The following is a 16,956-nucleotide window of genomic DNA, read 5'->3' on the forward strand; positions in this document are numbered from 1 at the left end:
CTGTTTCTAACTACCTTTGATGTCATAATTTTATAACTGCTTGTGCAATGCATTATTAAGGCCCCTCTTTTTTATTAATGCAAGTCACAGTAAATGGATTCTATCCTATTTGACATCTTTGTGAACAGCTTACCAGGCTACAGTGCTTGTAAGTCCTTGAAGTACTTTACATTCCTCTGGTGTAGAATTAGAGTACATATGTAGTATTTGCTGTAGACAAAGGGCACAGAATCAGGGTTTCAGGAAAACAGCCTTAGGAAATAAGATGTGGTTGAGATTCAGAAAGGCTAAGGGATTTGAGAAAGCCAGTCTAACAAGCAAATTGTTTGGGGGAATCCTTCTGTTTTCCTTCACCCCGTGGTCAGCATGTATATGTTAAGTTCTAACTACTTTTAAAAAATTATCACCATCAAAGCACCTTTCCAAAATAGTTCCTTAAGCCTCACAACACCCCTGCGAGATAGAGAGGAAGATAAATTGTTCACTCAGCTGTTAATTAGGGAAAACATCATGTGATTTGCCAATGAGAGAATCTGGATTAAGTCTCAGGAGCTCCTGGCTCACAGGCCTGTATTCAGATCACTAGTCCAAATCACCAACAGCACTTCTGTTACAGTTGGTGGCACAATGTGTTGATGCATTAGCCAGTCACCCAGGGATCAAATCCTGATTTCATTCACAAATGGGGTAGACTCGTAGTTCCTTTTGTGAATGTTTAACCACATCATAAAGTAACCCTCACGTTTTCCAAAACTGGTAGTCTTTGACCAAGAGTCTCAGGATTAGAATGCAGTGTTTTGCAGGTCATGTATTAGGCACAGGGGTAGTTTGGGGAAATTTGTATACTGCTTGTTCATAATAGGATTAAAGCCAAGCAGGCTATAAGGGCTTCATTTTCATGAGCACTGAATTCAGATCTGGCACTTTGCCTCTGTCTTCACTGATCAGCCCTTACATTACAGATCTTCAATTTCATTAGGTTGGCTGAGCTGTAATCATTGGAAGGTACGGCTTCATTTTATCTTTAAATATTGGATCTAACTAATGGCTAATGAAGGCAGCGCTTTAAGAACGGTCCTTTGCTGTGGCAGCGCTTTTACGTTGCTGCCCCTTCCCCTCCCACCCCCCACCACCCGTCGGCGGCCCTGCCGGTATGGACTCCATCGTATGACAGCAACATACGCCACAACACAGTTGTATGAGTGCAGTAACTGATTTTACAAGATACGCGATGTTATGCACTTCACCCACATATCAGAGTGCAAGATATATGGCCCAGAAGCATGGGGAAGTCTAAGTTCACAAGCATGCGTTTAGGATAATTTCAGTATTCGTCTTAATAACACATGGTAGATAAAGGCCAGATTTTCAAATGTAGGCCTGGAGTGTACACAAGCTCATTGACTTGTTTTCAGCAAATGATGAAAAATATTCTGTTAATGTGAAATTCACGTCCTGGGCAGAGGGGCAGCCCCAGGCCAATGCCTCACTTATACTGTGTTGTGAGGGCTTAAGTGGTACATAGACCTTAAGGCGGTGGTCCTCTCTGGAAATGAAATTCATTGAGTGACATTGTAGTGAATGCACTAATAGCGGTGAATTAGGAGGTGGTGTGGGGACAAATGAGTAGGGTACCTCTGGGATGCATGTTGGATGTGGCATGGGTGGGTGTAACCGGGATATCTATCACCTAATACCTACTCATAGCTATTAATAACCTGAACCATAATTCTGTATATTAAGGTTTCTTTTGCTAAATGTTGGCCACTTAAGCCAAAGGTAATCTCTTTCCACAGAACTTTATTCCAAGTGGAGTTACACAATGCTCAGTAAGTTCTAAAATCCTCCAGAAAAATAATAATAAAAAAAATGGTACGGAACAAAAATGCAGCCAAAAGCTTTCATTCATTTATTTATTTTCTCTTGTATAGGATCAAAGAAATAAAAACCAGAACCAAACTCTGGGTACAATAGTTTGATCTGATTGATTCTGATGCATACCCTCAGTATGCAAAATAACCTAAATTAAAAACAACTGCTCACACATCATAACATAAAATTAGAAAGTAAATAAAAAAGTTAAAGTATTAGCACATACATGGATGCAGTGTATAAAGAAACAGTTTGTTTCATCACCCATTTTCCCATATTCAAAAGACATTTTAAACTCTCCCGGCCCCCCAAAACACCCCAGCATTCATTTTCATAGTCAACCCACCCTCCCCAAAAAGTTACATTCTAATAGTGTTATCAGAATACAAGTTGTAATTAACATCCTATTACTCCGTAGCCCCAACATTTATGTATGTCATGCTCAGTGATGGTCAACAGTACAACTGTCCCACTAGCATATTTACTGTATTGAGACAAGTAGACAGTGTGAATTCAGTAAAATAAATGTAATTTCACAAATTGAAATAATAGTGAAATATTGTAAAAAATTAAATTGTTTCAATAGAATTACAAATACATATGCTTTTTGAATACTTATACTTCTGTCACAGCCTGTTTTTAAAGTCAGAAAACTCCTGGAAAGGAGGACTTCACAACAAACAGGATAGTATGGGGGTGGGGGAGAGTGTTTGTGCATGTGATCCAGCTAGGACGACCAGACAGCAAGTGTGAAAAATCGGGACGGGGGTGGAGGGTAATAGGAGCCTGTATGAGAAAATGACAGGTTTCAGAGTAGCAGCCGTGTTAGTCTGTATCCGCAAAAAAAAACAGGAGTACTTGTGGCACCTTAAAGACTAACAAATTTATTTTAGCGCTGCAGCTCACGAAAGCTCATGTTAAAATAAATTTGTTAGTCTTTACGGTACTAAAGACCGGTACTTTACGGTACTTTCCACAAGTACTCCTGTTTTTTTTTGTATGAGAAAAAAGACCCAAAAATCGGGACTGTCCTTATAAAATCGGGACATCTGGTCACCCTAGATCCAGCACATACTCTGTAGAAAAAAGAACACGTTATGGTGTAAAAAATTACTTTATCTTCACCATCATTTGGTTCAGAATGAAAAAAGGTTTGACCTAACTTACGGGCAGTTGCTTTACAGTAGCAATAATGGTTTCCATAGCACCTTTCCATTCAACTCTGCTGCTGTTTTATTATCACAGGAATATGAAAACAATTACAAAATATAATGTTTCTGGGCCTTATTCTCTTCACTCAACCCTCCCGACCTACACCAGTATACATGTGGAGAAGCAGGCACCAGCTTTAGAATTCTGCTCTGTGGATCTTTGTTTGTTATGACAAAAAAAAATAAAATAAAAATAAAAACATTGACTTACTAGTAAATGCTTACACTAACTTTTCTAAACTTTAATTATAAGATTGACTGAATCATGGTAGGGTTCGATCCCTTGGTTTAAATTGTACTATTAAGCCAGTGACTTCAATGGAGCTTAACTGATCATACAGCAGCTGAGGACTTGGCTTAAAAAGTTTTACTGTCAAAATAAGATACTATAAATCTCAAATTCTCTGACTATATAAAGCCATTTGTGTAACTAAAAGAACAAAACCATAGGACCATCTGATTTTCATTTAAGTTTATAACCTGAAACATGATAAATGATACTACAGTAACAACGTTCAGCCGCACTCGGTCCCTTGTTTGTTCAGAAAGATAATTTCCAACATCTTAACGCTTAGGTCTAACATAAGTGGGGGGGGGGGGGGGGAGAAGAAACTAAAACAATGCCCATTCAGCAATATTCTGTGCAGATGCAACTCTGCCTCCTCATCCCGTGTTATATTAAAATATATATATAAAGAACTAGTCTTCTCTGTATAATAGAACTTCATTGGGTAGGTCTCTCCCCTCTCCTGCTTAAAAGACAAGATAGCTTCCATGCCACTGTGGTAACATGCAACCAAGCAGCTCTTCTCTCACAAGGAAGTTTCTTGTATTGGGTTCATGGTATGTTATTGTTTAAGTGAACACGGCTGGTTCTTCTTACATGTGTGTCCCTATCTGCAGCCATCCTTCCCTCTCAGGTACTGTTATTATTTTCTGTTACATAATCATTCACCTTTCCAATCTAGTCCATATTTCTGCCACTTCATCTCTAACCCTTTCACCTGCCTCTTTCCCAACAAGATAGAAAAAATTCTTTAGCGTCCAATATTCTGGTGCATAGATAGGATCTTATGGATTAGACCTGACAAACAGACATTTACACTGAGTGCTACATCTCTTGCTTTCCCCATATAAACTGGATCAAGCTCAGAGACTTGTATTAATGCCTTTCATAAGATACATTTTTTTCAAAATAAAAAGCTTAAATTCATAGATTATAAATAATAAATTCAAAATACTTAAGAATTTCAGGACTTCATTTGCATTTCAGGGAAACTTTGCATGCTTTGTGTCCTTGATGCTTTCTCAGCCCCAAACATTTGAAAAAGAAACCTTTATAGGATATACAGTAGATATGAATATACAGGATAGTATGCCATGTGTCTTGTATACCAACTCTAGCAAGCAACAAGGATTAGGATTTTAGCAACTTTACCAGACATACGAGCACCTGCCTGGTTATCACTGATCTGATAAAGTGACCATCTGTTTACAAGTATTCAGTGACCTGTACAGTTTCATTGATATTGTCAGTTAAAAAACACTACTACTGAAAACAAGAAGAACAAGGCTATTTTTTTTTAACTGCTTATGGTATTGTCAAGTTGTGCCACTCTTCTGTCCTGATTTTTAAGTATATTTTTGCAGTTGTCAAAAATAGAGTTGCCACAGATTTATTTTAAAAAATGTGTTCATGTATTTAGTTATAAAATTGTAGTGCTTAATAAAATAAACATCAAAATCTAAGATGCATTTTTTTAAAATGACATGTTTATGATTTTTTTAACGCAGTGGTTAGTACCAATCTGGTTATTTTACAATATTATTGTAGTGTAAAACTGTTACTGAACCACTCAGCTACTTTCAAATTGGAAGTATTTATCTGGAAGCTATACAGTAATATACTGAAAAATAAACTGCAATAGTACGGTTTGTGCCTTTGCAAATGTATAATAAGGATTATTATAGTTGCTCTGGAATCAGAATTATTCTGTATTCCATACTGCACAATCTTACTAATAATACAATGATTTTAAAGCTCAAAGCTCAAGTTAAATAGATAAAAAAGCATTTGGTACTATTGTCATAAATATAATTATAAAACTGCACTTGTGGTCTGATTCTGTGCAGATTTTTTTGAACCAAGCTGCCTATGTGTGGTCAGCTTTTTTTGTTCATTACGAGTCGTAATTTTAACTGAGAGCCCATGAGTTTAATCATGGACACAGATCTCTATCCCATACTCTGTCCATCTGCGATTCCCATCCCCCCAAAAAGAAACACTTCTATTTGATCTGTAAAGGAAACACAGGTTACAGATGTGTAGAAGCAGTTCTTGAAAAACAGAAAGAAATATATATTTTATATTTAAATTACTGTCAATCAAATTCAGGCACAGGTTAAATTGACCATAAAGGTGATATAGCAAGTCATTAAGGCAGCAAGTGTATATCTGAAGATTTTCAGATGCTCTACCTCTATTTCAAGAGGGAAAGGAAATGTTGGCTTGTAGTAAGGGCTGAATCAGCATTGAGTGATTATTAATTACAGCCAAGTGAGGAACGGCTCACTCTTGTTGAGTACGGACTCCACATCATTGAGGATAGGGATCAGGTCTTCAGACTCTAAAGTCCCAAGGTCTACATTTGTTCCTGGAAGACAGTCGAGGAAATCAGGGAAACGTGTCTGTTGCGAACTTACATTCATAGGAGTCTGCGCCACAGTTTCGCCTGTAAAAGAAAGAAGAGTTGTAGAGATGCTGGCTTCCTTCTAAAAATGATTCTAAAACAATGCACACGCTGAAAAGTGTAGGCACACTTCCCTCTCCTCCCCCACGCCTCCCACAATCACCACATTACAAGTATCTTCTATAAACACTACTGTCGAGCCTCCTTTGCTTACAGAAAAGCATATCCAAAGAACGATTTCTCTTTTGTTGTGCTGTCAAAAGCACAAAAAAGGTCTTTTGAACAGTATTTGAATAAGCAGCCTCTGTCTCCTCACTTAAGCAGTACAGTGAAATTCATCCCTGTGCAGAAGGCTAATGGAGTCAAATACCACTTGAGCACTGTGCTCTGGCTCTCTGCACAGGAGTCAATTTCATCCTTAGCCCATAGTTCAAACTAAGGCAAATGACTGTTTTACAGGAACTTTCCTTTGCAATGTTATTACTCTATTTTTGGGGCTCAATTGACAATAATGAACAGTAAAATAATTAAGGGCATGACTGTGTACTCACTGCACACCCAGAACTCCCACTGATTCCAAAGGGAGTCTTGAGTCCCATGGACTTCACTGACTTATTTCAGTAGCTGAAAAGAACTGGTGTGTTTACTAATCATTTACTTTCATCTTTTAAACAACGTGAAGAAAGTAATACCAAAAAACTCAATATCTAAATGAACTGGACACATGTTTGGAAAGGAAATCCCAATGCAATTGCTCTTCTTGGGAGACTGTTCTCATGACGCAATGAATTCCCACAGAACTAGACAACACAGAGATGTGGAAGAGCTAAAACCAATTCACCTAGGATTAGATTCTGCCATGCTTACTCATGTGGGGTAGTACTTTATTCCCTGAAGAATTCCACTGACTTAGTGGTGTCACGTATTAGGCCAAATGAGTAGAGGAAGAATCTGGTCCTATATTCCCTGCAAATCAAATCTGGGCCAGATACATAGGAAATCCTTCCGAAACTCACTGGCTCACTTTTGGGCTATATCTTCAATTTTCAGTCAGGGGGATTTCACACACAACTCTCTATACTGACAGATGAAAAACAGGGCCCCTTATTGTGCTCCCTTTTTCAAGTTGCCACTGAAGAACTTGGCCCTACACATTCCTTGCATGCCCCAAATTCCCACTGAAATCAGTGATTGATGTAGATAAAGAAGGCTGAGAAGGGGGCCAGTTGCCCCACAAAGATGCCAGTCTGGGAGCTTGAATTGGGTGCTGTTTGTATCTGGAGTCAGAATATTAGGGCCCGCATTGTGAATCTCACCCATATATGAATAGCAGCCCTGCAGCTAACCATATAATAAAGTGGAATCCTGAAGTCACTAATACTGTTAACAGAAAAACTATAAGCAGAGTTCACTCTAACAACAACTACAATTGTTCATTTGCATGACCAGGGAAACAATAAGCAGGTTTTATTCTTCACTATAAATAGAGTTTTACTCTATCAGATTCCACTGCAAGCAGTTGAGTGGTATATGCTTGCTGGAAGTTATTTATATTGTGATAGCACTCACAGGCCTCAATCATGGATTAGGGCCCATTGTGCTAAGTACTGTAGAAGTGCAGCACTGTACTATGTTATATTAACTTTTCAACAGTCCTACATACATTTAGATTGAGGCCTTTCAAAGCCACCTAGGAGATCTGGTTGACAATTTTAAACTCTCACCCTTAGCATCCAATTCATCATTCCTTGCATACCTCTGAGTATTGGGAGGGCAAGGAATGCAGGACTGGGCTCTCAATTGGTAGTGCATACTCCAACTATATCTTAAAGCATCTTTTTATTAGTTAGGCTACGATTTTATCACAGAGGTAGTGGAAGTCATGGAATCCATGACTTCCAAAGACCTCTGTGACTTTATCCCGCAGGGGACTGGGAGCTGCAGTGTACCACTGCCGCCCAGGGTAGCCAGGAGCCACAGGGTACCGCTGCCACCCAAGGCAGGGGGAGTACCCCACAGCTACCAGCTGTCAGAGGTGGTGGGGGACCCTGCAGCTCCCAGACACACAGGCAACTGGGAGGACCCCGCAGCTCCTCAGGCTGGGGGTGCCGGAAGGCTCCCGGCAGCCATGGTCAAGGGGGGACCCCACAGCTGCCGGCCACTGACAGCGGGGGACCCCACAGCTCAGAGCTGCGGAGGGGGGTTTCCCTGGAGCTCTCAGCCCCCATGGATGGTGGGGGCCCCTGGAGCTCCCAGCCAGGCCCCTGCAGCTGCTCAGCAGCTCTTCATTTTGTGATGGATATTTTTAGTAAAAGTCAGGGACAGGTCACGGGCTTCTGTGAATTTTTCTTTATTGCCCATGACTTTTACTAAAAATATCCGTGAAAAAATCTTAACCTTACTTATTAGTACTGGACGAAATCAAAGCCCCAGTGAAGTCAGCTGCAGAAGGTCTATTTATTTCAATTAGGGATGTAAATAACGGTTAAAAAAAGTAACCATGTAACCGATTAAAATTTTATTGGTTACAAGGTTAGACATTTAACCGGGGAACTAGTGGTGCGGGGGGTGCTGCAGCACACCCACGTTTTACATGGGGCCACATTGCCGGCCCCTGCACCCAGGTCCCGGCTGCCAGCCCCAAACCTGGGACTCTGCTGCCGGCTGTGCACCCGGAATCCCTCCTGGCTGCCACCCCCAAGGCGGCAGCAGAGTCTTGGGTGCTGGCCGGCAGGAGTTTAATCATTAACCATTAACCAAAACCGATAAGACTGATGCTTATTGGTTAACCAGTTAACCGGTTAATCTTTTACACCTTAATTTCAATAGGAGGAGGCTTTCATGCATTATAACTTAAGGGTTCCAGTAGAGACAATACTCTTCATAGGCCCCATCCTGTGAAGTGCTGAGCACCTTTAACAAAGGCTGGCATAAATGTGAGCGAAGGAACTGAGCACCCTGCAGGAGGGGGCCCCATGGCCTGTCTATTCCTATATGTGGAAAGATGAGAGATTATTACTCACTTCACACAATTAGAAATTTGGTTATAAAACACAATTTATGAAATTTTAAGCAAAATAAGTATATTCCTTGTTCCTACCTGTGTCCATCTCATCTACATTGCTGAGGAAATCTTCAGGTGTTGTTGGTATACTGTAGCATCCTAAGCCTAGGCCACTGTCTGTGCTCTGTTCCCTGGAATGGTATGGCCCACTATGAATTGAAACATGAAGAAGCCTCAGTAAAGATATTCTTGTCAGAAATAATCCCTGAGGGTGGTGGTTGAGAAAAGGAGAACAATAGTCCAATCACTAGACTTAAATACGTTGTTAGATGGGCACCATGTGTGGTCATTTGCACTAGTACACAATAACATAGAACAAGGCCCAACCTTTGTAACATTTTCAGCTATCTCAGAAACTGCCAGGCAGAAATTTTCAGAGCAGTGCATAGGATTTGGGCACCATCTTCTCCATACCATTATGTAAATATTGCCCTGATATTTAGTCAAGCCTCAATTTAGCTTCCAGTATTGCAGAGACAATTTTGTTTCTGCAACTGCACCCATTTGGAGATTTAAACACATGATTTGTGAATGCAGTCAGGCTTTTAAATGGGTGCAACTGTAAACATGAAACTCAGCCTACAATTGGAGGCCATTTTTCTAAAGTTTAGAGCCAAATATCTAGTGGTTGCTGTAGAACCAGTTTTTATTTTGAAGGGAAAAAAACCTAAAACTTTCTCTAGATATAAAAATTGCATTCCAATAGTTCTGCAGTCTAAAAGAATGTAATCTACCTGTAATACTGTCTCCAACATACTTACAGTACATTATACCACACAGCTATAACCCCCTCTCCTTTATGCTTGACTTTTTTTTTTTTAAGGTCCTCTTCTGTCATCTGAAGCATAAACAAAGTTTTCATCTCACTTGGTCTCTCTCACTGGACAGTACTACTGTCCATATAATTTTCATAAAATAAATGTCTGAATGGTTAAGATGTGGCCAGTTCCTTCTTGAGACGACACCCCTAAGTTTTCAGAGTTGCATTAGAATTTTGCCAATCCTTATAAAACTTTGAGAATTTAGGAGTTTGCTTGGGAAATGCATCTGCAAAACAATCTGTGCCACAGATAAAACAACAGAACCAAACAGTTGATGAAGAGGACATTAACTTGCCTGTTCAGGAAAGGATCCGATCCATTATTTGTAATAGTCCTCATGTCTTGTGTCATGGCAGGTGTGTTCACAGGAGTCTGAACTGGGGCCATATTCTCTGATTCCATGGGAAGTTGTCTGCATAGTGCAGCTTCCTAAATAAAATTTAATAAATAAGAGAGTAATAAAAAAGGTAAAGTTACTCAAACATCTCAGATCCATGGCAGCAAAGTGCCCTTACATCTGAAATACCCATTCTAATAAGAAGTCAGTCTACAATTCAATTGTTTTTACTTGGGAACTTGATTCCAAACACTATAATTATGATTGCTGGTTTAAGAAGTCACATACTGGCTACAGGGGCAGATGTTCTCCAAAGCTACGGACCAGAGATCGGCAACCTTTCAGAAGTGGTGTGCCGAGTCTTCATTTATTCACTCTAATTTAAGGTTTCACGTGCCAGTCATACATTTTAATGTTTTTAAAGGTCTCTTTCTATGTCTATAATATATAACTAAACTATTGTTGTATGTAAAGTAAATAAGGTTTTTAAAATGCAGAGCCCCCCAGACCGGTGGCCAGGACCCAGGCAGTGTGAGTGCCACTGAAAATCAGCTCGCGTACTGCCTTTGGCACGCATGCCATAGGTTGCCTACCCCTGCTACAGACCATGACTAGGTCTTCACTGCAGTTTTCAACACCCTTTATCAAGTGAGCACTCATGCTGCAAAATAACACAGAGCTGCCCATAGCAACTGAATTACTGCACAGCTATTGCATTAGCACCACAGACTGATTGTGCTAGCTAGCAGCTGACAAGTTGTACAAACTTGAACTGTAGCCTATGAACTCCCCAATGAGTCAATCAACTTGAGTTAAAAGCAGCACCACATTCGAGTTAAGGGGGTTTTGTGTGTGGCAGGACACGAGTCAGGAGACGTGCCCAACTTATAACTCGAGTTAACTCTGTATTGAAGCCAAGCCCTTTGAAAGAATTAAAGCATGACTCAAAGTGGCAATTATAAAACTTTTAAAGAACCTGATTCTGATCTCACATTTGTTTTATAGCAGTGTAATTCCATTGATTTAATGGAATTATTCCTGATTTATATTGGTATAAAAGAGATCAGAGTCAGGGGCTAAAAATAGTCTGTCAACTACTAGACAGACTAATTTATTAGCTCTTATAACAGCGCCATCTGGATGAGTAACAGAGTAGCTAAAATATTATCCAGGAATCAGGAATTTGATCCAACAATCTTTAGGGTGAACTGCCTATGTTGTTAATGATCTGTTTCATGTACATTGTACAGAAGATGATAAATCAGTAATTAGAGCTGAAGCAAACATCTGAAACTTGTTTCTAAACTCTCTTTTTAAGAGAGAAATCCAGAGAAACACCCTTGTGACTGTATTTCTGTGGAACAACAGTGACATCTAATGGTAAAATGGATGATTACATAGGGTGTATTATTCCCTAGAGATGGCCCAAAGGAATACATATCCTATTCAGAGGTGTAAGAATCAATAAAGTCATATCAGTTATTCACCTCAATTACTAATTTTTTTAAAAAATGAATTAAAGGAGCAGTTTCTACAAACCCTGGTAGAAAAAGCTTTCTCCATTCAACCAATTTCAGCCACTTTAATAGGAAAATATTTAACTCCTTTAATATGATTGTAACTATTCCCACTGGTTTTGAAATTAGTTTAGTAAAGACGACTTTATGAAAAGCTAAAATTAAGATTGCCTCAACTAATACCATAAAGATGATGTAACAGAATAGTCAGAGCTTCTTTGCCCTAGGACAGGGGTGGGAAAACTTTTTGGCTCGTGGGGCACATCGGGGTTGCGCAACTGTATGGAGGGCCGGGTAGGGAAGGCTGTGCCTCCCCAAACAGCCTAGCCCCCACCCCCTATCTGCCCCCTCCCACCCCTTGACTGCCCCCCTCAGAACCCCCAACCCATCCAACCCCCCCGCTCCTTGTCCCCTGACTGCCCCCTCCTGGGACCCCTGCCCCCATCTAACCCCCCTGCTTCCTGTCCCCTGACTGCCCCGACCCCTATCCACACCCCTGCCCCCTGACAGCCCCCCCCCGGGACTCCCACCCCCTATCCAACTGCCCTCTGCTCCTCGTCCCTATACCACCCTCTCCTGGGACCCCCCATCCCTAACTGCCCCCCAGGATCCCACCCCCTTATCCAGCCTCCCCTGCTCCCTGGCCCCTGACTGCCCTCCTGACCCCTATCCACATCCCCGACCCCTGACAGGCCCCCTGGGACTCCCACTCCCAACCCTCCCTGTTCCCCATGCCCTGACCACCACCCCAGAACCTCTAGCCCATCCAACTGCCCCCTCCTTCCTGACTGCCCCCCAGGACCCCTGGCTGCCTTACCCAGCAGCAGGAGCTTGCAGTCATGACACCTGGCCAGAGCCAGCTGCGCTTCCCATGCTGCCCAGCGGGAGCGGCAGGCCAGAGTGTGGCCTGCGTGGCTGCGGGGGACAGCGGGGGAGGGGCAGTGGACTAGGCTCCCCAGGCAGGAGCTCAGGGACTGGGCAGGACGGTCCCGTGGGCTAGACGTGGCCCGTGGGCCATAGTTTGCCCACATCTGCCCTAGGACAACCAACAACCCTTCTCTACTGGTGTTTGAGGAAAGCAGAGTCAGTCCGGATTGCAGTGAGGACCTTTTGGTGTTTTAAATGGTTGTTAATGACGTTTATTGCTGTTTGCTCAGACCTCTAATCTCACGTGACTGTACTGTAAATTACTCTTTACCTGAAGCCAAATTTTCTCTTTACTTAAGGCCAAATTCTTTCCTCACACATGCAACTCCCTTTAACAAGTATGTATACCTGAGGGCAGAATTTGGTGCCATGTGTTTTATTGTACCTGCAGCTTACTCTTCCAGTGATACCGGCCAATCTGGACTCTTCACTTGTAAGTGAGTAACTGTTACCTTAACACCATATTTTAGGACAGACGCTTGGTATTATGTTTCATTTAATTGTCAAGATATGAGTTAAGTATGCGAAGAGTAAACAGACTCAGAGCCTTTTTGTAACACCATGTCATCTTGTCTGCCACGCTAAAATTAGTATAAAGCCTGCTGGGCAGCCTTCCCACTTCCAATTCAAATCAGGTGGATGACAGCAGATACCCCTAAATTCACTCTCACGTGAGTGACATATGTGGCACTATTACATCTGAATCCTAGAGCACTGCCAAATTTCTACTACTGCACCAAAGCTTATTGAAAAGGATTTTTTTAAAACATAAACTATAAAGACCAACAAAAAAAATCAAGCTGGGAGAATAATGGGGCAGAGGGAGGAAAGAAGAACAAACAAAGATGCAGGAGAAGGTTTGCTAGGCTCTGTTTTGCTACAATGCAGTCTTTAAGCCATTCAAGACCATATTTTAGCAATTTGGGCAATATGTTTTCCAGTCCTAACTGGGGCCTTCATACATTATTAATGATAAGATTTTGGCAAGGGGCAGAAAATACTGACTCAATATGGGAACTATTTATTCTGTTTGCAAGGATGTAAGATAATTTTAAAGTAAGTATAGCCAATACTCTAGAGTAGAACTGTGTCTGAGGCCAAATAACTGTAAATATTAATATACTTCTCTCCCAGGTATTTGGAACCAAGTCCTATTCAGAATGGATGGCATCTTTTTACTGGCTCAGGCTTGTGTCACTGCTCCTGAGGTGTTCCCCCAATTAAAGGAAGGGCAGAAGGCAATAGATGAAAAGCATAGGACATGACTTGCAGGTAACTTATTCCGTCACTGCCAAGCAGAACAAAAACCAAACAACTTTTGATATCTATTTCTCAGGTAAAACAGGACAAAACGCAAACTTTTTTTGCTCCTGCTGCCATTGGGAATTTTGTCACTGGCTGCAATGAGATCAAGATTGGGACCTCATTGTGTGCATCACCAAAAATAGTGAAGGATTAAGACGTGACATTTTTTAATTTGGTCACCTTCATTACCTAAATTTTGTTCCTGCTGGATGTCATGCCAGTTTTGCAATTTCCAGATTGCAAAATAAGTTCATTGGAACTGTAAGGAATATCAGACTGAATAATCTTATCTGTGCAAAGGTGACTGGGAAACCTTCCTGTATGCTGTCAAGTATCAGAGGGGTAGCCGTGTTAGTCTGGTTCTGTAAAAGCAGCAAAGAATCCTGTGGCACCTTATAGACTAACAGACGTTTTGTAGCATGAGCTTTCGTGGGTGAATACCCACTTCTTCAGATGCATCTTGCATCTGAAGAAGTGGGTATTCACCCACGAAAGCTCATGCTACAAAACGTCTGTTAGTCTATAAGGTGCCACAGGATTCTTTGCTGCTTCTTCCTGTATGCAGCAGCCTGAACTCTCAAGGGACCACACTACATAAAACCAACATTTTAACAAGTTCTGGTGCCACTTATAATAGCAGAAGTCCTTGAATATGACTAGAAATAGAGAAAAATGAATGTCGAAAGAGATTGGTCTATAAAATGTACTTTGCTGGAAAAGGTGATATTAGTGATGATCCAGCAATGACTGTGAGTATCTACCAATTATCTATCACAGGGAATCTGCATCACAGCCTAGCCAAAGAAAATCTACTGAGGTAAGAGTTATCGAGGTCACATGCTGGTAGAGGAGAAAGGCCATTACTGAAGTGAATGTTTGTTTACAATCAGTAGGTGGATGCACAGCAAGGGAGTTCTGCAACTCTTTTGATTAAAACTGTCAGATGCCTAGCAGGTATGCTATTCCAGTCTCCTGTGTTTCTACAACAGGTAATGACATACTGGAAGCTGAAAGCTCTCTCCAAGTAATTTTCCATAATTGTTCTCAAACACTGTCAAAGACATAGTTAATTCAGAGTAGCTAGTGAATTCCATTACTCAGAAAGATGTCTTCACTCCACTGGTCTACCAAGTCATTGGGAAAGTGTTATGTTAAATCAAAACGATGGGCAGGAGGGAAGTGGGGGGAAGGAGTCAAATAAGATTTTGAACAATCCGTACATTTCCATAGACTATTTTAAGTTAAATGGAGGATGGAGATAAATACCTTCTCTTTCTATGGAAGACTTTCTAATTAAGCTATCTCAGGAATATTGAGGTGCCTTCTTTTCCCACTTTCTGCCTTCTTACATGAAGCCCCATATGCCTCCCTCTTTTCAAAGACACCAAACAACCTCCACCTCGTCCTTCAAGACCCTGATTCCTCTGGTAGCTTTCCAGTGTTGCAGTCTCCAAGGCTATGCAACGTGGCCACACATGAGATCAGCTGCTTGTTAAGGAAATGCAAAAGGGTCAAAATAAAAGACAAGCAGCCGTCTAATTTGAGTTTGAGGCACCTATATAAATGGCTGTTGCTCCAAAGGCTGAGGAGAGAGGAGTTGCAGATGTAAGCCAAGTAAATTCATCATGAACCAGATGAAGTGTCAGGTTATTCATCTAAAGTCAGTAATGACAGCTGTGCTACTAATGCAGTTCTCTCTCATGAAGATAAGCCAACTCCCAACACTCTCCAATTGTAGTCTGTTCCAGGGGCCGTGGAGTGCCATTTAAAGTGGGGGGGGGGGGGGGAAGGACAGATTCCCTCCCAACCTGACCCTCCTCTTCCACCTCTCCGATACCCTGCCCACCAGCAGCTTAAACCATCCTATTAGTCCCTGTACCTACCTACTCCAAATCTGAGCAAGTGGTGTGGTGACTTGATGCATAGGGTCACAGAGCCACTCAGGTTTGGCTTGGCTGCCCCTCCGTCAAAGACAACGCCTAACTGTTGATAGTTTGGGGGCAGGGGGTGCACAAATTAAAGGTTCTGGTGGTATGCAACAAGGTTCAGGGAAGGGCATATAAACCCCGGCATAAGGGGCTGACAGGCCAATTTGAGTGAGTAGCATTGTGACCTGGTGCCTGGGGTTGCCATGCCAGTCAGATTTGGCTTGGCCAAAAAGTGGTTGGGTCATGGCCTGGGTACCCCCCACTGGCTCCACAGCCTATGGTCTATTCAACACTGGTTTGCTATACCATACTATTACAACCGAGCCCAGTTCTCCTCTCTGGATAGACCAGTCTGTTAGTGGACCCATCTGATGAATACCCCACGGTTATAATAACCCTGCTGGTTCCAGGCAGAGGCTGGCCACAGTTTATAGCTCTGGGTCTCACAGGCATGCTCTTGGGTGTAAACCATGTGTACGATATCCTTCTTGGGCAATGGGCTCCTTGCAGTTGGGCCTTCTTAAATCTCGGAACCAGGGCCTCAGCCCACCCATCCCAAGATCTCAGTTGCTTAGACAAGATTCCCCAGAGTCCACCTGGCTGTGGGAGCTCCAGTTTCTAGTTAAATCCAAGACAAGTGGCTGGAAAGCAAGGAACACAGGCTTAACAAAGAAATTTGTTCAACAATACAGTTTACTCTTAACAGAGCACACTACAGAGTTACAGACCAACTAAATCCTGAACACAGCCCGTTCTGCCCTCTCCGCCATGTCTGATCTCACTCCTCCTGTTTGCCCTGGGTTTGAGCAACATCCTTAAGCTAGGCAACCCTTCCCTGCCTTCATTATCCTTGTCTTCTTCCCTGTGTTCATGGTTTGGCCCTTTGCATAGTGAAGCATCCTTCTTTTAAAACAGTCTCTGTCCCCTTTTTGCTCAGGTGCTTCAGATGGGAGATTTTTGGGGTCCACTCCCCCACCCGCGGTTGGCTTCTGTGTAGAGATTAATTAAAAGTCAATGGGCCTACCAGTAGAAAAGAGTTATTCAGTTTTGATGGCCCTTTATTGCTCTGTCATAGTTTCTCAGACATAGTCTTTCCACTAGGTGTCAAGCCCCTGCTATAAAATGGATACTCTAATCCACAAAGGAAGTTGCAATTCAAAATATAAGTCCCTGAAACAAATTGGGATTCACAAAACAAAATGGATTTCACAATTTGACACAGACATATCCCCAACCGGTCAAGACAAATTCTGCCCTTGGCACTCTCAGGTACAGAGAGGCTGC

At 41.9% G+C, this 16,956-nt stretch overlaps 1 protein-coding gene across 1 annotated transcript in view; it reads right to left on the reverse strand.

Annotated features, from left to right (window-relative positions):
• Window positions 1–1,886: 1,886 nt before the first annotated feature.
• Window positions 1,887–16,956, reverse strand: part of WWTR1 (WW domain containing transcription regulator 1) — a 120,245-nt gene continuing 105,175 nt past the window's right edge. The window contains exons 4-6 of the mRNA XM_045030617.1: window positions 9,954–10,087; window positions 8,874–8,986; window positions 1,887–5,815 (exon numbers count right to left, since the gene is read on the reverse strand). Of these exons, the coding sequence (XP_044886552.1) occupies window positions 5,631–5,815; window positions 8,874–8,986; window positions 9,954–10,087 (432 nt within the window). The 3' untranslated portion in view covers window positions 1,887–5,630. The remainder of the gene's footprint in view (window positions 5,816–8,873; window positions 8,987–9,953; window positions 10,088–16,956) is intronic.

The sequence above is a fragment of the Mauremys mutica genome, chromosome 9, assembly GCF_020497125.1.
Source record: "Mauremys mutica isolate MM-2020 ecotype Southern chromosome 9, ASM2049712v1, whole genome shotgun sequence".
Taxonomy (NCBI): Eukaryota; Metazoa; Chordata; order Testudines; family Geoemydidae; genus Mauremys; species Mauremys mutica.